At 40.2% G+C, this 24,612-nt stretch overlaps 2 protein-coding genes across 6 annotated transcripts in view; one reads left to right on the top strand and one right to left on the bottom strand.

The window, feature by feature from the left end:
- Window positions 1–10,064, top strand: part of gdpd5a (glycerophosphodiester phosphodiesterase domain containing 5a) — a 30,008-nt gene extending 19,944 nt beyond the window's left edge. For 2 of the 4 annotated variants that reach the window (XM_005935967.3, XM_005935968.3), the window contains 9 exons: window positions 2,862–2,944; window positions 3,199–3,349; window positions 3,631–3,861; window positions 4,160–4,305; window positions 5,270–5,417; window positions 5,770–5,852; window positions 7,253–7,267; window positions 8,690–8,802; window positions 9,530–10,064. In XM_005935967.3, coding sequence (XP_005936029.1) covers window positions 2,862–2,944; window positions 3,199–3,349; window positions 3,631–3,861; window positions 4,160–4,305; window positions 5,270–5,417; window positions 5,770–5,852; window positions 7,253–7,267; window positions 8,690–8,802; window positions 9,530–9,621 — 1,062 coding nt within the window. In that variant the 3' untranslated portion in view covers window positions 9,622–10,064. The remainder of the gene's footprint in view (window positions 1–2,861; window positions 2,945–3,198; window positions 3,350–3,630; window positions 3,862–4,159; window positions 4,306–5,269; window positions 5,418–5,769; window positions 5,853–7,252; window positions 7,268–8,689; window positions 8,803–9,529) is intronic. The other 2 variants (XM_005935969.3, XM_005935970.3) reach the window with 2 other exon arrangements.
- Window positions 10,065–11,807: 1,743 nt separating this feature from the next.
- On the bottom strand, window positions 11,808–24,174 carry samsn1b (SAM domain, SH3 domain and nuclear localisation signals 1b). 2 transcript variants are annotated; one of them, XM_005935972.3, is made up of 15 exons: window positions 23,875–24,174; window positions 22,646–22,780; window positions 22,440–22,483; window positions 22,310–22,350; window positions 22,113–22,193; window positions 21,722–21,798; window positions 19,488–19,605; window positions 19,019–19,404; window positions 15,465–15,542; window positions 15,217–15,342; window positions 13,680–13,812; window positions 13,282–13,433; window positions 12,794–12,982; window positions 12,536–12,686; window positions 11,808–12,215 (listed from the first exon to the last, which is right to left on the bottom strand). In XM_005935972.3, exons 1-15 carry the CDS (start codon window positions 23,896–23,898, stop codon window positions 12,034–12,036), a joined length of 1,917 nt encoding a protein of 638 aa, XP_005936034.1. In that variant the 5' UTR covers window positions 23,899–24,174; the 3' UTR covers window positions 11,808–12,033. The 2 variants fall into 2 exon arrangements, with proteins under 2 accessions (XP_005936034.1, XP_005936033.1); XM_005935971.3 differs by having other exon boundaries at window positions 19,019–19,407; window positions 23,875–24,173.
- Between the last annotated feature and the right edge of the window lie 438 nt (window positions 24,175–24,612).

The following is a 24,612-nucleotide window of genomic DNA, read 5'->3' as shown; positions in this document are numbered from 1 at the left end:
CACATCTGTTTGAAACAGCCTTAACAATTCATAATTCACAGGACTGTTTACAGACTAAATAATGTATCAGTTTTGCAAGGTGTATGTCTGAGCCTGTCATCATTTATATAGAAACAAAATACAGTAAAAACGTTAGTGTGTGATTCAGGTTTAGCTCAACTACACCACATACTGTACTGTACATCTCAGTATTATTATCTCCATCACGTTTGTGTGTGTGCGTGTCATTCTGTCTGTAAACATGATAGCTTGAAAAGCTTTGAATGAATACTGGTAAAACTTTGAGTTGGGTCATGGTAACAATCCATTCAAACTTGGCTTAGATCCTCCAAGGTCTTCAATGTCTACTTGATGATTTATTGGTCAAAAATTTACAAAAAGCCTTAGAACTATTATTAAACTATGATTCGGTTTGTGCTCATGGAGCGCTATAATTTGTTATGTTATTTGTATTTCATACTTAAATCTTTTAGTGTTTTTGCAAATGAGTTTATGTCGCACTCTAAGGACCTGACATGTGGGGTCCCACAGGGTTCATGTTGGAGTCAAATTGTTGAATGTTGTCATTGTGTTTCTTAAATTTGTAAAGTCTTAGTGCGAGCAGCAGGATCAAAGACCTTCCTTTGTCTCTGACCACCTCTCCAGCTACTCTGGAGCTGGGGGAGGCTGAAGAGGCTTCATTATAGGCACATCCTATATGAAAGATCTGTTTCTTGTGTTGTAAGCTTCCTGTTGTTATGATCCTTTTGGCGAGCAGGAGGTCACACCTATGACACACACATTCTCACATACACACACACGTTCTTGCACATGCATACACATGCATACACATGCATACAGGTGCTTACACATACACACACATACTGCCTTATCTTTTAGAACCATAGGGGGGTTTTATGAGGGGAGGTGCTTGTGTTGTGCAAACTGTAACTGTCATGGGAATAAAAGGCTACGAGGAGGGCTGCTCTTTGAAGAAGCTGGTTTAAAGACAGGTGAGGAGCGTTGAGCCCCAAAAGCCTGGTTCCGACCAGTCTTCCATCGCTAGCAAGTAAAAGACCGGTTGAAGATGTTCTGTCTTGTTTTTGTCCTTCACGAGAATAAGTCTCTAAACTAGCGGAGCCTGTGGAAGCGCAGACCCAGCAGTTCAGTTCTGGGACCTTTTTCTCCTGTACATGTTACCCCTAGGACTTACCATTAGGCAATTCCAGGCCCCGAGGGCCGGTGTCCTGCAGGTTTTAGATCTCACCTTGGGTCAACACACCTGAATCACATGATTAGTTCGTTACCAGGCCTCTGGAGAACTGCAGGAGCTAATTTAGCCATTTAAATCAGCTGTGTTGGTTTGAGGACACATCTAAAACCTGCAGGGACACCAGCCCTCGAGGCCTGGAGTTGCCCACCCCTGCCCTAATGTGTCTTATCACTTCTATGCTATTGATATTCAGATTTACTGCTCTTTTAATAATAATAATAATGGATTGGATTTATATAGCGCTTTTCTAGGCACCCAAAGCACTTTACAATTCCACTATTCATTCTCACATTCATGCACTGGTGGAGGCAGCTACAGCTGTAGCCACAGCTGCCCTGGGGCAGACTGACAGAAGCGAGGCTGCCATATCGCGCCATCGGCCCCTCTGGCCAACACCAGTAGGCAAGTAGGGTAAAGTGTCTTGCCCAAGGACACAACGACCAGGACAGAGAGCCCAGGGATCGAACCGGCGACCTTCCGGTTACAAATGCGATTCCCAACCCCCTGAGCCACAGTCGCCCCCAAGCCGATGGAAGTCCATAAACTGTCTTCTTGAATAAAATGTTTAGCTTCCATTAAACAGTGGCTTGGAGACAACTACTTGCAGTTGAACTCTGAGAAGTCAGAAACATTAATTATTGCCCCTGACAGCCAGATATCTATAATCAAACAGCATCTTGGTTCTCTTGGATCATCTGTTCACATGAGCCTCAGGTATCTCAGTGTTGTTTTTGATTCTGCCATGTCTCTAGAGCAATACTCTCAACAGTTAATTAGGAACCGCCTCTTTCAGCTTAGAAATATCTCCAAACTGGAAACTTTTTTGTCTAAATCTGAGTTAGAAATGATTATTCATGCTTTTATTTCTTCTCGTTTAGATTATTGTAACAGTCTTTTTCTTTGCCAGTCAGTCCAGAATGCTCCTGCAAGGCTTTTAATAAAGACACGAAAAAGAGAGCACATTACACCAGTGTTACGCTCATTACACTGGCTTCCAGTACATTTTAGAATTCATTTTCACTTAATACAGACCTTTAAAGCTTTGAATCGTGACGCTCCTGTCTATATTTCTGATGTTTTAGAACCTCACGCTCCCTCTCGCAGCCTAAGATCATCTAATCAAAGGCTGTTGGTCGTCCCCCGAGCATGTTTTAAAACCAGAGGTAACAGATCTTTTAGAGCAGTGGCCCCCAGGTTGTGGAATTCTCTCCCTCCATCTTTACGTTGCCTGGATTGTATTTATTCTTTTAAGCATCATCTTAAGACTTATTTATTTAGACTAGCTTTTAATTAGATTTGTGCTGTTTTATGTTTATGTTTTATATTATTGTTAAGCACTTTGTGGTTTTTATCCTGTGAAGAAAAAGTATTATCTCTACATATGAGAAAAATGTGAGAAAGTTGTGATATTAACATTTAAACATAGGATTGTGAAAATAATGAGCTGCTTGGCTCATAAAGAATGTTTGATGACTAGATTTAAAGGGAAGGAAGCCTTTTGCACAAGTTGAACATAATGTTCTTATAATTCTATTATTTCCTCTTGGTGTGTGTTTTGTGCACACATCAAGTGACTGACAGTAGTCTTTCTGTGATCTCTTTGCTCTAGCTGGCTCCAGAGAACACCGTGGTGTCCTTTAACAGAGCCCTGCAGCATGGTGCCAGCTCCTTGGAGGCTGATGTCACCATAAGGTTATAAATCACACATTAACTTTTGTTTGCATTTAATGCATGTAGCTGAAGGTCCACATATGGATCCCATTTGACACGCAGGTTGTGTGGTAGAAATAATTACAGTTAATGGGAAATTAAGAGAGAAATGTGTGATTCAGATCTGTTGCCCTTCAGTGTTTGGTGATTATTAACACATTTCGCTGCTGCTTTTTCATTTAAACTATGTTATGTTTAGTTTTCCTATAAATTTTAAAGTGCTTTACTTCTTCCAGTGTCGATGGGGTTCCCTTCCTCATGCGAGACCACACTCTGAGGCGGACCACAGATGTCACTAAGGTGTTTCCAGCCAGACAGTATGAAGATGCCTCCTTTTTCAACTGGACAGAGATACGCTCTCTCAATGCAGGCCAGTGGTTTTTGGAGGTACTAAAATCCACTTCATCTAAAGCCACCTCAAGTCCATCAGCTCTAAAATAAATTTTCCCCTCAAATAGCAAAACTGTGTGTCTCATTTTCCTTTTAGAATTTAAAGGATTAAGATCTAAAATCTGCAGACGCTTTAAAAATTTTCTAGAACATTTTATCAAAAATAATTTAATGCCGATTTCAAACTGCTACAATAAGCTGCATATAATGTGGAAAGATAAACAAATATGCTCCACCTCAGTGTCTACCTCGCTCTTGTTTCTTTCCTCTGCTTGTAGAGTGACCCCTACTGGACAGCAGCATCACTGACAGCGAAGGAGCGGAGCAGAATAGGCAACCAGACGGTTTGCAGTCTGGTGGAAATGCTTCGTCTGGCAGCCAAGGCCAACAGCTCCGCGCTGCTCAACATTCACAAACCTCCACCAGAGCACCCACGCTACCGCAGCTGGTTCATGGACACGCTGCGGGCTGTGCAGAAAGCGGGGATTCCCCTAAAGAGGGTGAGGACTGTAGGTCCCTCCACAATAATCCTTAAATGAATTTAGCTGTTGCCTGTAGTACTGTTCCCCCTTTAAACACAGTAAATATTAAATATTATAAATATTCCAATAAGGAAATGATTCTGTGAATTGTTGTGACAAATCGTTCGTCCTCAGCAAGTGTGACAAATATTTTAATTGTTTTCCTTAAATACTGTATACCAGTGTATGACAGCTTACGATATTATAATAAGCACCTTCACGCAAAGCAATTAAAACTACATTTTATCTGATCTGAGTCTTTCCATGTGATATATGTTTGTCCCAGGTGACGTGGACCCCCGACACAGACAGGGGGAGGGTGCGAGGGCTTCACCAGACCACAAGTGAGAAGCTGTCAGTGGAAGCGATAAGGCAGAGAGGAATTACAAGTCTGACCCTCCACTACAGCAAGGCTAGCCACAAAGAGCTACAGTAAGAGCAAGCAGCTGCTACTAAGCAAAGGAAAAAAGGCTCAGAAGAACCCTAAAGAAATGTCACAGGAGGCGTTTTGTGTCATTTTAAGCAAAATAAAAAAACAACAACAATTTACAAACCTAATTGTTTGCTTAACTTGTTCTGTAGCTTGATAAAGTGTATTTAAAAGGGGAACTAATCCCTGAAACAGTTAAATATAGTTAACACTAAAGGGAATATCTTCTGACTGGTTTTGGATTTAAAAAGCTCACTATTTCTGCTCGAGGTTAGCTGCTTCAAGTGACATTTATCAGTACCAAGCTCAGGGCTCCAGGGCTGAAGAATTACACCAAAAATGACCTAAAAGTGCTAAAATCTGAACTTCCTCTAGTGGTTAACGTTAAGCTGGCTCCAAAGGTGAGTCAGTCCTCAGAGACTCTCATGTCAAACGGTCCATTTTTACATCATTAAAAAGTGGTAGAGTTAGTGCCCCGTTCATTGACAGCTGTAGCAGTGTTGCAGTCTACTGGGTGCTGTGTCTTCTACACATTAAACAGGAGAGTTAAACTGCCAACTACCAAGACACTGGTTACTTCGCATTACATTTTCTCTGCAATGTTAAACTTGGAGGATGGATTCTACACAGCACCTAAGAAAAAAAAGACAGTTTTCTTTGAATTAGCAAAAACTTGTTTTATAAAAACAGGACAGTCTGGTCAATGAGCTACAATACCCAAGTAAGCCCAGCACACTTCTAATTGCAGAATTACACTGTTATGGTCCTTGAACACAAGCTCTACCCTCCTCTGGGACCTCTGTTGCAGCTTTAGATGAAACAAAGTCAGCTTCACGATGCACACAATATTTTCCAGTGGCTGCAGAATGATAAGAGGTGAATGTTGACAAGGGAGTAAAGAGGTGAAATGAAGTGGACCTCTCTTTCTCTCTTTTCAGTGCTGACTTGTATTTTTCTTTCCCCCAGGGAGTACCTGGCCAATAATGTGAGTGTGACTGTCTACCCGGTGAATGAGCCCTGGCTCTACTCCATTCTGTGGTGTAGTGGGGTGCCTTCTGTGTCTTCTGATGCCCCCCATGTCCTCCGAAAGGTGCCTTATCCCATCTGGCTCATGGTAAACAGCTCTCCGTTCTTTCAATAGATGCAACACACACACGCACAGTGCACAAGCAAACAAGGTCACACATCGAGATGAAAGGACAGCAGGAGAGCGGACAGAGACTGACGATGGCCCAGCAAGACTTGAGGGCTAAGGCGCAGAGAAATATGAGCCCAGCAGCGGGCTTTAGGTGCACTGTGACATTATAGAACAAAAGGACCCTGGCAAAAAAGTCTGAGAAAATCTAAGACAAGGGCACAGATCTGAAGAAAACTGCAGCCTTACTCACTGCTCTAGAAGACATCAGTGTTTATGGGGACCTCTGATGGCAATGAGCAGAAACTACTCTTCTTCTCCTGTCTTGCAGAGCCAGAGCGCTTACAACTTCATCTGGATGACTTCAGATCTAGTGTCCGTCGCCATAGTCATAGGGGTTTTCTTTTTTCAGAAGTAAGTACAACACATACATGTAATGAACAGGGACTTTAAACACAGTATAACGCAATAATAATTTAATGAATACCAGCCAAGTGACTCATGCATGCTCCATAATACATGAGATACCAGCCTAAAAATGGTTCTTTACAAAGACAGATGTCTGGGTGATGACAGCAGATGATTTACTGGACAAGAAATATTACTGCTATTCTGTCAGTCCTATAAATGAATGATTGAAACAATTGGATGAGAAAGGAGTACAGAATTCCCAATACAGCGGTCCCTCGCTATAACGCGGTTCACCTTTCGCGGCCTTGCTGTTTTGCAGATATTTTTTTTGTGCAATTTTCCATGTTTGTTTGTTTTTTCTTACAGCGCATTGTGTTCTGCGTCCTGATTGGCTGTAGACCATTGTCAATCAATCTCGTGCCGTGTCTCCTGTACAGTACAGAATGTCAGCTTGTCAAATTTACATACATCTGCAATCGCTAGCAGTGTGACTCTGTGCTGTACTGTATGTTGTACGTTTTCTCCCATCAAACACAACGACGCCGATGAAACGTTTTGCACCGTCAGAGGCTCCTGCGGTGCCTTTGGTTTCATTCTATAATACTGGACTTATGTTTCTACAAGGTTTGAACTTTGAGAGTTTAAACAAAAGAGAAAAGTGTATAAAGTGTGTAGTGAGAGGTTTTCCAGCCTTAAAGCATCTTAATAATTGTAAAAAATAAAGTTGACTACTTCGCGGATTTCACCTATAGCAGGTTATTTTTAGGATGTAACTCCCGCGATAAATGAGGGACCGCTGTACTGAATTATTTTAATAATAGTATTATTTTATTTTAAGGTCACTATCTAAAATGACTCATGGTTGTTAAAAATTATACAGCTTTTTTTGGTTTTTCTGCCCCCAAAATGGAGATTAATACAATTTTATTTGCAGTGCAGAGTTTGAAATGAAACTAAAGAGGCATTAGTAGAGGGCCCTGAGAAAACATTCATTTGGGTAAACTGGATATGTGACATCATTAGATCAGTGTTGTGTGTGGGAGTATAGTTGTTCATAATAATCACTTCATTTACTTTGCAGTTTTGAAATGTAGAATTCAAACCTCTGAACGATTCGGTGTGTCTAAATGTTTGTCGGTGTTGTGAATGTATTCACCGTGTTAACATCAGCCGGGTTGAGTCGTGGCTTTGTCTGGTCTGCTGCTTCGACACTGACTGTTTATTCTACTCTTTCTTTTCTTTCTTTTTTCTCCTTGTCCTCTGGGTATTTCCATGTTTCTTCTCCTTTCTACAACCTCTCCCTGTCTTACTGTCCTCTCTTTCTCCTCTGACATTCTTTCTTTGTCCTGTGCTCTACCTGATCTGCATGCAACCTTCCTCTGCTGCCCTCTGGCATCTGTCAGCTATCATATGATCAGGTAACTGCTATGTCTGCCTTGGCCTTTGTTTCTGCCTCCTTGTCTGTCTTCCTTGTGCTTTTTGCGCCCAACACCCCAAAGCTGGTCCCCTTCCTATCTTTCACTACACTGCCTTGCCTTTTACACTGGGGGAAGTAATTATTTGATCCCCTGCTAGATTTGTACATTTGCTCACTTGCAAAGAAATACAGTCTTTCATTTTGTAGTAGTTTCATTTTAACGGAGAGAGAGAGAATAGCAATCAAAAACAGAAAGTTATAAATGGATTTACATATCACTGAGTGAAACATCCTACAACGCATCTAGAGTTTTGGCTCGCACTGACTGGCTGTGTGCACACATCCTTCCCTCAGCCACAACACTAAGATGGGTCATGATGAGTCTTTCCAGCATCAAAAACAAGTCCAAGGCAAGTGACTAAAGAAGAAGCGCATTACAGTCATGGGGTGGCTTCAGTCTCCAACTACAATAAACTTACTGCTTTTGCTTGCCAACAAGGGTTTCTCAGCCAAATACTAAGTGTTGTTTTGCTTGGGGATAAAATACTTAATAGAGTCAGTGACATGCAGGTCAATTTATAACTTTTATGTGTTTTTTTTTTCTTGATTGTTGTTTGATGTTCTGTCTCTCTCAATTAAAAAAAACTGCCATAAAAATTAGAAACTGTTCATTTCTTTAAAAGTTGATTCTGTTCATCTGGATGTAGAGCTTTCAGTGAGAGAAACGCTTATCACTCGTGCGAGTGACTGACTGAAGAAGACATTCGGATGAGAGTGGGATTTCTTTACCTGGATGATCGAGCACAGACCAACACAAGTGCATTTCTTTGTAACTGAGCGAGCTTACAAATTCAGCAGGGCTTCAATAATTATTCTAAGTGTATATATTATGTGTAAAAATATTACTGAATTAAAGGATGTCTTGATCAGTGTTGGTCAAGTTACTTGAAAAAAGTAATCAGTAACTAATTACTGATTACTTCCCTAAAAAAGTAATCCCGTTACTTTACTGATTACTTATTTTCAAAAGTAATTAATTACTTAGTTACTAACACGATTTACAACCTGAATAGGTGATAAAGCGATAGATCTTTCAGCCCAATTCTACTTTTTCTGCATAATCCATCATACAAAATGTAATCAAATGGAAAAAGTCTCTTTTTAAAACTTGTTTTATTAGTTTTAATCTTTTAACTTATTTTCTGCACATTCCAGCACATAAAATAAAATATTTTTTTTGTGTTTACACTCACTCTTTCGGTAATCTAATTACCGTTTCTGCAATAGTAATCCCTTACTTTACTCGTTACTTGAAAAAAGTAATCGGATTACAGTAACGCGTTACTGCCCATCTCTGGTCTTGATAACAGCTGCGGTTGCTGCCTTTCATGCGATGTAAGAATCTGTGTGTGTGCTGTAACAGGTGGAGGATGAGCGGGATGCAAAACTATAACCCAGAACACATCATGCTGAGCGCTGTAGCGCGAAGGTCCAGTCGTGACGTCAACATCATGAAGGAGAAGCTCATATTCTCAGGTGAAGCTTAGATAGCAGTCGCACATCATCACAACTTATCGAGTCAGCTCCTGTGGGAGGCACACACTGTTTTTATTATAGCCTGTAGAGATTTGTTTATAATGCGAAAACACACCTTCAATAGCAAGGCAAGAGCAGCAGCAAAAGAATGAGCTGTAACTCTGTTTGTCTGGGTTTAAGTGGGCTATGTTTTTGTAAGCTGTTCGTTTAATTTTCATAGAAGCCCAAGAATGAACTTCAGAGTTTTTGTATCGTAGCCTTTGAACCTGGTGGATTAAAAAAAAAACAACACTTTTTGTTTGTGGATACTGTTGTTGGTGTTAATTTGGCCCATATTGACCAAAAGTCTTTGGATATGTGATGACCTAAACTTAATTCTAGACCAGGGGTGAGGAACTCCAGGCCTCAAGAGCCGGTGTCCTGCAGGTTTTAGATGGGTCTTTGATCCAACACAGCTGATTTAAATGGCTAAATGACCTCCTCAACAAGTCTTGAAGTTCTCCAGAGGCCTGGTAATGAACTAATCATTTGATTCAGGTGTGTTGACCCAGGGTGAGATCTAAAACCTGCAGGACAGCGGCCCTTGAGGCCTGGAGTTTGCCACCCCTAGTACACCTATTAAGTACAAATCCAGCTAACGCGCTTTGCCAATGCGTGTTCATGCTGTGGCCTGACTGAAGGTGACTTTGCAGTGTGTATGAATCCTGTTTGTTGTTGTTATTTCCAGAGCTTAACAATGGGCTCAGCAGTACAGAGGAACTTTCTCTGTATCCCGAGAATGGCTACGTCAGATATTCTCATGGAGGCCTCAGTCGCTGACCAGAACAGCCACAGCTGCAAACTAGAGTTTGACGTCAGAGATCTGACACGTCTTCTTTCATCAGGGTACTGATCTGCTGAGCACATATCACGTTTAAGTCCTGACAATTAAAAGTTTTCCATTTATGGCCTGTTGCTTACTTTTCTTAATCTTCCATCATAATTGTCCACTGGGTAGTGATTTCTTCATGATGACAAACTTGGGAGTGTTTTAATATCATGTATTTGGGGGTTTTCTCAGATGTTCTATGTACTATTACCAGTTTCAGCCAAATTCTTCTGATATGGTTAGCCATTAACATTTATGTTCTAAGAAGATATTTGTTTGGCTTAAATTACCGTATTTTCCGGACCATACGGCGCACCGGATTATAAGGCGCATTAAGCGAAACAAAACAGTCAGATAAGTCAAACTTTACTCATTCTTCTTGCTTCCTCCACTTCCGTACCATTGATTCGTTAATGTTGAATTCTCTGTGTTGTGGATGGATTATCTCAGTTGTTCTCCTGACTGAAGTTTGGTCCGTTTACAGCATCCTGCCATGTGATTGCATTTGTCTCTAACCATCAGGAACCCTCACGTTAACCTTTATCGAGTGGAAAAAAGTTAGCGTTCATCCTCCAGCTTCACTGTGTTTATGTTATGCTAACATAGCTGTGTCGCTAGCGATCACATAGCGCATCATTATATACCAGCTAGCCCAACGTCAGTAACCCTACAAACGTCACTGCTGTTTAGTTTTCTGTCTTCATTTATGTTGGAAGTGATAGCAGAGCTGTACGTTTAATTTTCAGAAATCTCTCAGTCAGAACATGCTATATCATGTTTAGGTGGAAGCTAGCAAGCTAACTGCCTGGATGTTAAACTTAATTGTTACACCTGGTAAAGCAGCAACGCTGATCATTTTATTAAAGATGAAAGAATTTAGACAGTTTTTAACTCTCAGTGATGCCGCAGTGATTGTGTGACTTTGAGACCTGAAATGGACGGAGTTTAGGACCCAGATTACTCCGCAAGGCTCCTGACTTCAGTAGCCGTAATGTTCCAACAATCCATCAAGCGGTGCGGCTTCGTAGCTTACCAAAGTCGTACTAAAACATTTTTTGACAGATTTTTGAGCGCCGGGTAGGACATAAATTCGGTTCGAGGGTTAGTAAGCACAACCAGAATTCATACATAAGGTGCACCAGATCACTGTGGATTTTTGTGAAAATTAAAGGATTTTAAGTGCGCCTTATTGTGCAGAAAATACGGTATTTAAAATCTGTTTACAAAAGTTAAAATAGAACACGAGTTTATCATTGGCTGATATGTGCCTGTGGGGTTAATTAATGGGCAAAAGCTCTCAAAACATTATGGTACCAGAGTTAGAAAGGAATTCTTATTTTATTTATTTGTTTCATTTTAGCCAGTTATGTCAAAATTGTTTTTTTTAAAAAAAAGAAAAGATTTGAAAAAAAAATCCCTGATTAGTCTCACTCATACTTATAAAGCTGTACAGCTGGATTGTTCCACGACACTTACCTTACTCTGGTTTTATAAGAGGACACAGACTGGAGAGTGGTCTTTACATGTTTCTATTGTAATTCCCCCTCTGAGAGGACTCGGACTTATTTGAAATTGTATATTTTATCCTTGTGTGACAGACAGAATAAGGCACATGTGGAAACCTGTTTCCTTGCTAATCCAATCTGCCTCTGCCTCTTCTGTTACGCCATGATTGTTTTTTTTCTAGACGTATCAAGTATTATAACTTTCACATGGCTGCCTTTTTGTTAGAATATTTTCATCTTAGTTTTATAATAGGGCAAAATGTTGAAGTGACAACTACAGATTTAGCTACAGGTGAGTTGACTGTTCAATAAAAGTGAGAAATTCTTGAAAAATGATCTGTTTTGTGGATTCTTCTTGAGTGAGACAACAAACTTCCATTCGTGTGTTTTGGGTGCTTGACTGCAACTTTTATTTTTATATGATAGTCATTACGTTAATATCGTGTGATAATTCTGGATTTGTTTTCTGCTGCCTACTGGTTAGAGTTACCAGTATAGGAGGAAGGCACGTTTTACATGCGTATATACACTTACCAGGCTAAATTTCACATAGTTGTTTACCTTGATGCACAGACCAATAGCCGCTCAGTTTGTTCGTTTTTGCCATTTGCACATTTCATGGAGTGCTTCTCTCTGATTCAGAGTCATTTCCATAAAAATGGTAACTATGGTGAAAAAAATTAAATTAAAATTAAATTATAAAATATCTTACTTTAGAAATCAAGCCAACACATAGCGGAGGTATTGGGTCAGAGTGTGCCTTTTATTGTATGTTTCCATGTTTCACAGCTGTGGGAAAAACAAGTCAACAGCAACAGAAGAAATAAAACAAGCATGTCAAGGAATAGTTTTCTCTTATTAAGCCGTCACGTTGGCTGGTAAAGCATGGTCAGAGAGAAAATGAAGGTCTGCTTCCTCTGTGATGCTGTCAGATGGCATGGGGCAGCCAGAGTCTCTGGGGCAGTTACTCACATCTGCCTTCATGTTCTCAGTGGAGCTCTCGGCCTTTTGATCAGCTTCATTCTCCAACTGACAATCAGCTGCAAAGTAGAGAAGACTGCTTGGTCGCACGTACTGCTGCAGAGCGCAATTGACGAGCAGTCGGTAATCATTCAGTCACTTTTATTTCTGTGAATTAGGATCGAACAGGTTATCTGTCTCCTTTATTCTTAGAGCTACTACTCAAAGACCTGTTGTCTTTAATCTCTTTAACTTTGGTACCTTTCCAGTCTCGTCTAGGAAAGGATTAATGTGTCTTGTTCTTTTTCCTTTCTGGATCCAAACATCCCAGCATATTTCTTTGTGGTTCTATTATAGCACATCTGTCCTTCAATGACCTTGTCTGGGGTTCATTACTCACAGCGCAGTTGCTGCAGGGAGTTGACAGCAGCGAGCAGACGCTGCCTGTGCTCTGGATCAGTCACATTCAGCTCCATCAGATGATTCTCCCTCAGCCTCATCAAGTCGTCTACAGTTTGGTAACCACCCAGCTGCAAACATGTGTAATATTCCTGAAAAAGAAAAAATGGTACCGTTCAGAAGAAAGCTGAAGGAACAGCTTCCTGTTGGAAGGATGGTTGGGTTACCACTGAAATCAGTTCAAATAAGAGCAAAATACCTCAAGACTGAGACGCTTCAGCACTTCCTGGACAGTTGATTTGTGTCTCACTCTGTGGATTTGTGTTTCCAAGTTCTCCTTCCTCAGTACTTCCACGTAGATGAACTTGAAATTTCCTATTCTGCCATTCAGCATGCCTGTCCATATTCCCATGGGAGGCTTGGTTATGATGTCAATGACATCTCCAACCTGAGTAAAATCATTCCATTTTATTACATTTCTTAATAGATAATAGTACGTATAGAACATTGATAAAGATTCAAACTTTAATCTCAAAGATATGGGAGCAAAGTACACGTTTTGGGCCAATCATTGTTGAGATATTTCAGAAAGGACCAAGGTGATAAAACTGTAGCCAGCATGGCTCAAAATCCAGCAGAGATTGCCCTAAAATTAGCATCTAAATATCAGTCATAACTTAAATCCACAAATATCAAAGATAATATAGTAATATAATGATTTTCCATTTGCTTGCCGTACTTGTTTACCTTGAGTTTGAGGGACTCGGTGTCGTATGGACTTGGCACATACTCTGTATGGACTCTGGCTCTGCCACAAAACTGTCTTGTGCATAGCAGATCGTCCTCTAGCTTCAGACTGTTTCTGTTACTGGAATAGTCTGACCCACTGGTGACTCCACCTTGGAAACAGAACACAAGAGGCTTCAGCAAAGGGCAGCAGAATTAAAATGCTCATCCACATTTCAGTAACACAGCAGCACAAGTGTGAGATGGGGATTCTGTTTTTGATATGTCAGCGGTCAGTGTAGCTGGACAAATTAGTGCATCAGAAGAGGGGTAATAGGATACTCAGAACACAAGGATTGCATAATTCATTGGGTTGTGGTGTGAAGGATGTGCTTGGGTCTGTGCCCAGAGGTGCTTACTTGAGGAGCTTTGTCTGCTGTTGAGGCTGTAGAGGCTTTCCAGAGAGATACTGGACCTATGGTGCGCTTTAGTAATTGGTCTCCCATGGTCAGCATCCGTCTTCTCTGCTTCACCTTTCTGCATGTCTCTGTTCTGCACAGTAAAAACATTCATTCGTGTTGTTATCTCCTATGCAGTATATGCTTTTGGTTCTCTGTCATGTTCTCTGTCGATTTTGTGCCACAGGAATTTTAGGATAAATAAAAGACAAAGCTAACCAAGCAGAAAGCTGAGTCAGGGCCCTAGGCTGCTGTGTTTGATTCCTCATGTGACTGAACAGCTCAGTATCCCAGACACGCCAGCTCCTCTGGCAAGCAAAATACCTAATCCTGCAAACACTGCTTTGCTTTTTATAGCAGAAGTCCAGGAGCTGTGCGGTGAGTTTAATCCCCAACTTCCTGTGCTCAGCTTTTAACATCCTGCTTCTCTTAGTCTGAAATCTAAATGAGTTTGGCTAAACTGTATACTGCACATCATCTTTAAGTGATTTCTTTAAACTGCACTTTTTACAGGGTGCAATGGTTGTACTGCATACATGTCAAAATGATTAAAAAAACAAGAAGAATTGGGTACACAAGTGTACATTTTGGGGGATTTTATCTTAATACACATGGTCAAAAATACATATCCATACAACCCCACTAATAGTCAGTTAGTGACCTTTAGCAAGTTCCACCAGATGCTTTTGGTAGCCATCAACAAGCGTCTGAAATAATTTGGCTGGATATTTGAGGTTGTGGTCGGGGCTTGGGGAAAGTCATTGCAGAAGCTCAACTTTAGCCTTTAACCAGTTCTGATGTGAGTTTGGGATCACTGTCTGTTAGAAAACCCAGTTGTGTCAAGTTTCAACCATGTAGCTGCAATTTGTGGTGAAGTTGAAAACTTTTGAGGTACTCCTTGTCCTTTATTATTTCATTTACTTTGTGCATTATACCTGTACTACTGGCAGCCAAACACAGCATAATGCTTGACAGTGGGGACAAAGCCTCATCTTTACACCTCCAAACATACGTCTTATAAGTATCTGGCTCCCAACATGTGCAAATCTACAATTCGCTTTTTTAGATCTTCACTGATTTTCTTGGACTTTCACACTGTTCTGAGTTTTGGTCAGTTAAATAAGTGCTGTGAAGGTAATCCTAAAGAAACTACCAATAAGTACTGATCACTATGCATTCATCGTGTGTCTATGATCAATGCAAAGAAAAATTCTGGGGCGCTAACAAAATTTAAGTTCCCTCAGAAGGCTAACCTGGCCCAGCATTGTCCAATCATACTGAGCTGAAAATGTTAGTAATGCTAGCTGATGATAGGATGTCATTTAATGCATTTAAACAGGAAAATTATTTTCATATTGGAGTGTGAAGATGTGTTTCACAGCTGAGCCTGGATAACTAGATCATTTTGGTCCCTCTCCTACTATTGTTTGTTATTTCATTACATGAAGCCATGAACAAATTTCTGCATTAACACAACATTTGCAGATGCATGACTTACAGAGATGATAGTTTGTGTTCCCTCTGGTGAGGCCTCGATGTGTTTCCTGTCACTCTGAGATAGATGTTCCAGCTCTGTCCTCCGCACTCTCGATGTGGTCAGCTCACCGTTCTGCTCCCGCGTTCGCTTGAATAACAAAGCACACTGTAAACAGAAGGATCCAACACAGCTCCTGAAAATAAACATTTAAGAAAGTTTGAATCCGTAGATGAACGAGCTGGCAGGACGAGGAGGCTGGGCTCTCTTACCAGACAACTTTCATTATCCTGTGGTTTCATTAAAGGCGAGTGCTGTCTTAAGGCTTCAAATCTCTCAAATCTGGTCAACTGTTTGAATAAAAGACAGATTAAAATGTGTGTTTTCTGGTGGGCAACATGAACACCAACAATATAAAACCTGTGTTCTGAATTAGGCTAAACCCTGGAAGCTACACAGCTTGCAGAAAAGCTATTTTTGTTGTGGTTGGAGTTTCTTAAATATACATTTTACAAGTTATTAATTACATGTGCTTATTTTTGATCAGCTGCATATATTTCCTAAAGTGTCACTGAAGCTGGTGAAGCATGAAGCAAAGCATCCTTTCTTATACAGGTTGCACATTAGCATCAGCTTAGCAGTAATTCGATGCTGCTCTCAGAAATCTGTTACAGTGTGTGTTGGCTAATTTCCCAACAAGGACGTAAACTGAGCCCTCGCTGTCATGCACTGAGTGGTTGGATAAGCACCTCTTAATACCACATACAGGAAACAAGTATAATAAGGCAGATGTTTCTGAAAAGTAAATATCTGCCTCTCCTGACCGTCCTACTGCTTCATCAGGACTGCTCTCTGAACTATGTGCTCTGATGTATGATGTTGAGTCTGATTTCAGTCAGTAATTTGGCCACATTGGCAAAATTATATTGCTGTAGTCTCGAGAGTCACTCTAACTCAATTCTAAAGAACCACTTGATAATTTAAATGTAGGCTGAAGCCACTGAACAAGATTTGTGGTTACTGTCACAGCCTGAGGTGCTGTGTGGTAGACTTTAAAAATAATTCATTACTAGTTACTTGATTGCATCACGATCTCGAGTCTTCAATGAATGTGTCATTATAGATTTTTGGTGTTGGCACAGAGGGAACTGAAAGATATCTGAGAGTGTTTGTAAGTCTGGATGCAAGCTGAAGCTGTTCAAAAACTCCACTAAGTTGCCAAATTATACGGACAAATTAAGTCTACACAGTCTATGTCTAAAACGAGCACAGGCTAATATGTTGCAGTATTAGAATAGATTAGGTTTACTTAAATGACAACAGACTGTATAAACTGCAGAGTGATAATATTCTTTTGATATTGTGAAATTAAGCTTTTCAGTGTACACTACTGATAAAATTGTATGTAATGCTACTATCACATCAATCACAACATGCACATTAACAACAACAAAAATGAATTGTGGAAATCAAAATAGCAGCAAGATTTGCAGGTTTAGGCTTCAGTGGGAGTCAAATGGCAACTCTACCCTACCCACAATGCAGTGCAGCTTTTTCCTGATTACAAACTTAGGCTATGTCCACACGTACACGGGTATTTTTGAAAACAGAGATTTTCTGTTTTCGTTTTAAAAAATAATCCCGTCCACACATAAAGGCAGAAATGAAGGAAAACGCTGCTATGAACATGCCAAAGCAGCAGGTGGCGCTAGATTCCTAACCGTGCGAAATGTTGGCCAATCAGAAGTCTAGAAGCCTCGGTGGGAAAAAGTAAACAAAGCTGGGGCATAGAAGCAGAACCGAGTCGTATGTGTGGAGGGACAGTAACTGTGTGTATATGTAAGCATTTAAACACTGCAGAGAGTAGAATTAACAGTAACAGTATTGTAGAAATTCATTTCACCGAAACAATAACGTGGCGCACAGTGTGACGTCAAAAAATGCGCACACCTTTGACGCTGCGTTTTCTCCGTTTTTCTCAGTCCACACGTAAATGCAAAAACTGAGTTTTCAAAAATATCCACCCTGGCCGGAGTTTTTAAAAATCTCCGTTTTCAGTGACCAAAAACGCCGTTTACGTGTGGACGAAAGGTGCAAACGCATAGAAAAATCTGCGTTTTCAAAAATACCCGGGTACGTGTGGACGTAGCCTAAATGTGTAAACATTACATTCTGAACCAGCCACTTTCAACACTGTGTGGAATCCCTTCATAGAAACAGTCCATTATTGATTTATTTTAAAAAATTATGATTATGATGTTTTGAAGAGCTAACAAAACATTAATGATAACTGAGGCTGGAAATTAAAACCAGTACTTAAAAACCTCCTGATTTCATTAAAACAGTGATGAAACACAAGCGCTAAGTGCTAATTTCAGTTACAGTTCAGTTAGCTTAAATGTTCCCAAAAGAGCGCTGAAGCACATTTAGAACGGCGAGCAGTGTTGCCAACTCCTCAGTAAGGAAAATCGCTATTGGCTGTCCTAAAAGTCGCTAGAAGTCGCTAAATGACGTCATCCCTAATTTGCATAATTGGTCATGCTAATCTAATTGTAACCTATGTTGTTGGAGAGAGAAATAACATCGTGGAAGAGACATAAAGTGAGTAAAAAACGTCCTAAATGCATTTAGAGTTTATTTAGAACTACAAATTAAATTTCTTTTAGCAATTATTGTTTTTTTTAATGTCACAATTCCAACCCTGCTCCTTTACCCGGGCTTGGACCGGCAAAAGTGACCCGAAATAGGCACTCTGGTGGAGTTACTTTGTGTGTGTGTTTATAAGTAGTTTTAAACCTTGTGATCCACAAAACAGCATAAGAGTAAAAGAGTAAAAGAAGAACTGACTGCGTTACAGCACCTGCTGCTTGTTGAGAGTAAAAGCGATACGAGCTTTCATGTCTTTTTTTAGCGACTTTCTTTAGAAAAAAAGTCGCTAAGGGGTCTGAAAACTCGCTAAATATAGCGACAAAGTCGCTAAGTTGGCAACACTGACGGCGAGCCCTGCAAAGCACAGAATAATGATACTTAGGAGAGCTGGGAGGAGGAAGTAGGTATCTTGGATTGGTTTGCTCATTCAAACAGAAAGCTGCATTGGCTGACAGGAGGACATAACTCCATCAGTGTATCTTGATGCATGCTCAATCATCCAGGTAAGGACATCACAATTATGGGGATTTGGGGGGTTTCCAAAAATATAAAAAAGAAAAAGAGATTTAAATTCATAATCATTTAGGGAAAATTACATTTGATAAAAAAAATTCTGCCAGTCTGGTAAATACTTGTACCACTGTAAGCTACTAGTTAGTTTAGCATAAAGTAATGGAACAGGGAAACTGCTATAATAGGCTATACCATATGCTCCCAAATAATCTGGTATAAGGACTTTAAAACACAACTTGTTGTTATTTTTATGGGTTCAATTAAAAAAAAACATTATGCTTTAAGTTAACCATTATTAATAAAGTTAATGATGCACCAATGTTCTCAGCTAACGAGTTGCCAGGAAGTAAATAAGCCGACCTTCTAAAGTGTTGCATTGAATTGGATAAATTACTCTAGACTTTCCTAAGGAGCTTTTGGTCAAGTTTCAAGTCTTATTAAATGCAAGTTGATGTTCATTGTGTAAATTATGGTCTGGATATGATAGTATATAATTTAGGACATGGCATTTGACTACGAGCTGTAATATCCTGGCCCATATCACAGATACTCCCAATCAAATGTTGTTGGTTCCTGATTTACAGCTTTGTTTTCTCTCATTTGCTTAGAAGCTATTGATAAAGTTTCACTGATGGATGGTAATAGTGACAAGGTTATAACTTACAGTGTTTTGGTAGAGATGCAAATCTGTGATAGAGCGGATCATTTGGGGAGGAGACAGACCCGACTGTTTTCTATCCAGCTCTGTCCAGTGTACGAGGGTCTCAAAACGATCCCATTCTGTGGTCTGTGGCAGCTCACAAAGTCCATGTCGAGGTTGGTAGCAAGTCTGAGAGAAGAAAGCCTGTGGATAGTCAAAAGGGCTCCACAGGTAACTTCCAACCCTTGTGCTCCAAGCTTCATCCTCCTCTGGATCTTTATGGAGATTCCTGGCGTGTTGCTGTAACAGCTGCTGTGGCAGCGGAGCAGTTTTTGAGAGCCTCCTCTCAGTCTTCCTCCTCCGGCCGATGCAGGTTAGGACTGAGTTGTTGTTGCTTACAATTTCTGCATCTGCTACATGAGATCACCAGATATTACATGTATTATAAACAGATTCATTGAAAAACTGGAAACCATCCTCATGAGTAGCTCACCGTTACTCTTAGATGTGCTCTTTCCCTTTCCACTTCTTGCTTGCACAAAATTTTGTAATTTCCTTAGTCTTGCTGTAGTTTTTATTGATTCCGATGCATCAGCTGATGTCTTACTCTCCTAGATTAAAGCAAATAAAAACAAATGCATACATTCAGTGCAGTGTACAAATATTCAACACCAACCACGTCTCCAGAACAGATAGAACAACACTAAATACTAGAGTAATAGGGTTTTTAGTTTTATGAGGTCTTCCACCTTACTGCCAGTAATACTTTCTATGTTTAACAACGATTTACTTCATGCTAAACGACTGCTGCCGAATCTATTCATGTTAATTTTCAAATCATACTAAGAAGATTAAAATCTGTGGCCCACATTGTAATTTGTTTCAGTACAGCTTTGATTTGAATCCACTATATACAGTTTAGTCAACTATATTTATAGCACATATAGGTAATATATATGATATCTCTACACTGGATCAATGGGTCCCACCTGCCTGGCTTTGCTGACAGCCTCAGGATTTTCTCAGCTGTTCCCCAGCATTATGATCATAAGACATGACAGCGTGGCTGGTAGTGTTTCTAGTTTGTAGAAACACTACCAGCTGCATCGTGGAATATGTCTAGAAACCTACTGTACCATAAACCAGTACTGTTCCTCCAAATGAAAGCGACATCTGTGTTAAAGCACCTTTTTTGCATTGAATTGCTGGTACACCTGACATTCAGTTTGAAGCTACATCTCATTCCCACAAACAACTACAGGGCTTGAGATCATTCCAGTGATCTTGGTATGCTCATTTTATACCGCAGCCAAACTGCTGCTTCCTCACATCTGCCCAAAACAAGGGAAAACAGTCAGAGTTGGTCAGACTAGTGTGCAGGTGTGACTGCACCAACTGCATGTCCCGTTTCCAGGTTTTCAATTTTTGCAAACTGTGATATTTTGACTCGCTACTGCTTATGTGAACGTGAGATCTAACTGAGGCTCATTCATTAGACTTTGTCCCATTAAACCTATGGGTGACACTCTTTAATAACCTTTATAAATATGTGTATATTTTTTACTGGTACTAATTACACAAAATGTAAGGTATTATTTGGATGATATTGTAAATTTACAACTGGTTTATAAAGATGACTGGTTGGGGGTCATCTGCCTGAGCCTGGTTCTGCCGGAGGTTTCTTCCTGTTCAAAGGGAGTGTTTCCTTCCTTCTGTCACCAGGTACGTGCTCATAGGTGGGGATCTTTATTATAAGGTGACACAATCTTCTGGATTAATTAAATCTAAAGACTACTTTGTCAAGTTTGTAGTTACAGTCACTTAAAGCACTGAAGGGACAAAAACTCCATAGGTTGGTAACCACTGGAACAACTGCTAAAGTAAAAGAGCCGAGCATTTCCTGCCTACGTTCCAGTTACATCATTCAAAAAGTGTAGCCGTGGTGCACACAGGTCTCTTTTGATGCATATGCTGCCTCATTGTGTATTTGTTTTTTCTGTGATGTTAGCAATGTTCCATGCTCCACTACTTTATCAGCAGCTGGCATGAAATGCGGTAAACGGTATCAAATTCAGGTGTTCTAAAGACCTCGGGGAAGATATAAAAGGTCCTTATAAAGGAGATTAAAGATTAAAGAGCAGATTACAGTGGACTCTGTATCTGATTTGGTTGACATACATTTGACCTCTCAGAGATTTTTTTGAGATGTTGAGTTCTTACCTCCATCCGAACCTACGAAGCGTATCTTTTGTTATAATTTAATTATTATCTGACAGATGTATTATATTCTTATATCTTTATTGGTACTTGACACTGTTTTTATCGAATCCCCCTTTTTCCTTGGTTACATAAGCAGAGCGTGGATGGTGAGCAAGGATAAACATGCACAATCGTTTTGCTCACATGCACACATGGCAAGTGCACAAACATCGAGGAATGCCAGGTATTTGTAAGCCTGTCTGGCACTCGCATCCATGTGGGTACAGGATTACGAGACCTTTAACTCTGCCATCTGCACAGCTTTGCAAATAACTATCATTTGTGGTGCTAAAGTGATTGCCTCCTTATCAGAAGACGAGTGTGAGAGTCCCTATTATACAACATACTGCCCTGTGTGCTCTGGCTCCATTTCAAAATGTAATCATTATAGAGAGACTACAGAGTTGTGTTTTCATGGCTTATGTCTTATACTCATCATAAATGTGCTGTAAAGTGATGTGGTTGTACCTGAGTAGTCTGTGTCCTGTCAGACCTCACATCCTTCACTTTGTCTTCTGTTGTCAGTTTGCTGCTGTCACACATCTCTGCAGGATCAATCCACATATTGCATAATAATTTATTCACCTTAATTTGTATGAAGTCCAACAATCAAGTGAGTAATGCAGTTTAATAAATTGCTTTTCATCATACATATCGAATAGGAGCTGATTCTCCTTACTTTGCTATTTTACCCCAGCTATTGCTGCCAGTGGTAAATTCTCCTGTAATGCATCAGCTGTTTGGTAAACCTCACTGGACTTCTGGTTTCTGCTAAGTGCTTTGTTTTAGGCGATGTACACACACACACACACACACACACACGCATATATATATATATATATCTCTTCTTTTTTTGTACCTTTTTCTTGGACTTTCATTTGATGAAACAAGTCCTTCTTGTCACCACATGACAACCAGCAGGTATGATGAATGTCTGTTTCTGCAACACACGGGGTGGAGAGGGAAGAAGCTGTCACATTGTAGCCGTATAGAAAGGTACAGCTACAATTAGAAATAGAAATGTGAACATCTGAGACGTGATCCTTTTTCACCAACCTAACATTTCATTGTCCAAGGCTGATTTTGGCACGCATGATCTAAAATCACAAGTAAGTAATTATTGCCTGAATGAAATTGAAAATTGAGATAAACTCAAGATGATAATAAAAATATATGTAAAACTCACCTTTTGCTCTCTCTTTTAAACTTCATCTTTCCCAGGGGTCGGTTCTTGGTAAAACAAAGAACACAACTTTTAGTAAGCAAATGTGCACAAAAATTGTGAACACACTTATTCCATGTGTTTTGCATTGTGTGTTTATAAGTTAAATGTAACAGTGAACGTTTGAGTATTTGATTACGTCTATAAAAGCTCAGAGGCAGCAGACTTACAGAAGTAATTGAAGGATCTGAGCCGCCCCAGTCAGCATTGCGCCTCAGAAGAACAGGACTGCAGTGGTACTTGGGCAGGACTTCCTTGAGCTTTTGGTTGTTTGCTGGTTCATACATGCTTTCTGTGGAGCCCTCCTAAACAGAAAGCCAGCACGCATGTATACGGCAGCCGTTGTTAAGTACTGTAGTATTTGACCCACCTAAGAACTTTAATAATAATCAGGACAAGTTGATAATCAGTCACAAGGCTAACAAATAGAGACAGACAACCATTCCCACTCACAGTCAGTTTAGAATCACCAGTTAACCTGTCTCAGTCATTGTCTTTGGATTGTAGGAGGAAACCGGAAACCCAGAGAGAGAGAATACAGGCCCCAGGCGGGATTTGAACCTTTTTTGTGTATGCAGGTTGGCACGGGGCTTCCTCTTTTTGCTACAGGCTATGCAAAAACCACTCGTATTAATTCAAACAAAATTCAGTCGTGGATACAAATGTTGGTGGCCGTTAAGTTACGTACGGGCTCACTTAAAAAATAAAAATAAATAAATGGGGAACACGACATTACATTCCCAGAGAGATGATGAAATGAAAATATTATGTTGGAAAATCAAACAGCTGCTCCCTGTGTGCTGATGTCTGTTTAGTTCAGACTGACCCACCTGTTAAGGCAACAATAGGGTACATGCAGACATATACGCACTAATCATTCATTATAATAAGATAATACAACATTTGAAAAAAGTCATCCACAGATAGAGTTACTGCCCCCTCGGTGTGTGAGATCAGCTACACCATATAATGTTCCCACTCATGAAGGTTTCACTTCCAACAACAAATAAAATTTGACACATGATAATATCCCAGCTCCTTAATATTAATATTTATTTTATATGAAACATCAAGACCAACTATAAGCTCATCTGTTGATATGATAATCAATTCTCTAACGCTGTTGTAATAATGGAATCATTTATCCAACAAAATGCACAAAATGCAGGAAATAGAAGGATAGTAAAGAAGAAAAAGACTGCATTAAAGAAATCGGAACGAATCTTGGAGGAAAGTTGTTTGCTGTATTGTCTCATCCCGCAGAGAGACCTGTCAACAATAATAACATCAGCAGTGTCTCCCATAAGAGTACCATGACTTTCCTCTGTTCACCAGTTCCTTTAAGTGTCTCCTCACAGGCTAACCTCAAGTTTAGAGCAGTTCAAAAGATGAATCTTACCAGTGTGAAGCAGAACAGGTTCATGGCTGATGGTCTGGGTCGAAGACAACGAAACCAAGTGGAGACAGGCTTAGCCTCCGGGTCACGTAAGCACACTTTCACGCGCCATCCTCCATCTCAAACCCACACAAGCACCCTACCACACCCCCGTGATGCAAAGGCTCACGCAGCCCCTGTGCTGTCTCCAGCCTGTGGCCTATTCCTAGAGTCAAATCCCTCACCTAATCCAATAGATGCAGTGAGCCGTTGCTGTCCAACGCTGGCCTCAGAAAGCATCAGGACACCTATAGCAAGAAGACAATAAACCACACAGGCTGCCTTTGTTTTGCTCGTGTCTAAAATGATTATGATAATGACTTCATGGAGATTATGTAATCGCTGAGTGAGGTTAAACTTCCAGTGAACTTTTTTACTCAGTTAAAAAGTGTTTTGGATGTAATTCAGGGAGAATATCAGGATTTATCGCATTATCAAATGTGTCTTTATGTCTGCACACATGCTGAAGTCAAGCATGCTTTACACAGATGATAATCACTTAGGTAATACTTTAACCTTGTGTTACTCAAGTACGCAACTACAATTTTATTTTGATTTTATTGTACTCTGTTTATTAGACAATGAGAAACTACTTACTCTCATAGACATCAGAAATATGGCATTTTTCATGGAAGCGCACATGTGCAATACTGGGAGCTGTGTGTGTCTGTGAAATTTCAGTCCAGTTTGTTGTCATTTGTC

Source organism: Haplochromis burtoni, unplaced genomic scaffold (assembly GCF_018398535.1).
Source record: "Haplochromis burtoni strain Fernald_Lab_line unplaced genomic scaffold, NCSU_Asbu1 Contig_24, whole genome shotgun sequence".
In the NCBI taxonomy this organism is placed as follows: Eukaryota; Metazoa; Chordata; class Actinopteri; order Cichliformes; family Cichlidae; genus Haplochromis; species Haplochromis burtoni.
This window is presented reverse-complemented; position numbering and strand designations above follow the sequence as displayed.

Bases quoted from the DNA above. Each gene is read 5' to 3' on its own strand.
- samsn1b (XM_005935971.3), bottom strand. From the start codon at position 23,898: ATGAACCTGTTCTGCTTCACACTG. The intron at 13,813-15,216 runs GTAAGTCATGCA...TTTACTGTGCAG, and splicing joins GAACACAAACTATCATCTCT to AACAGAGACATGCAGAAAGG. The intron at 12,216-12,535 runs GTGAGTAATGAA...TCTACTTTGCAG, and splicing joins CTCCCTGCAGCAACTGCGCT to CTGATTGTCAGTTGGAGAAT.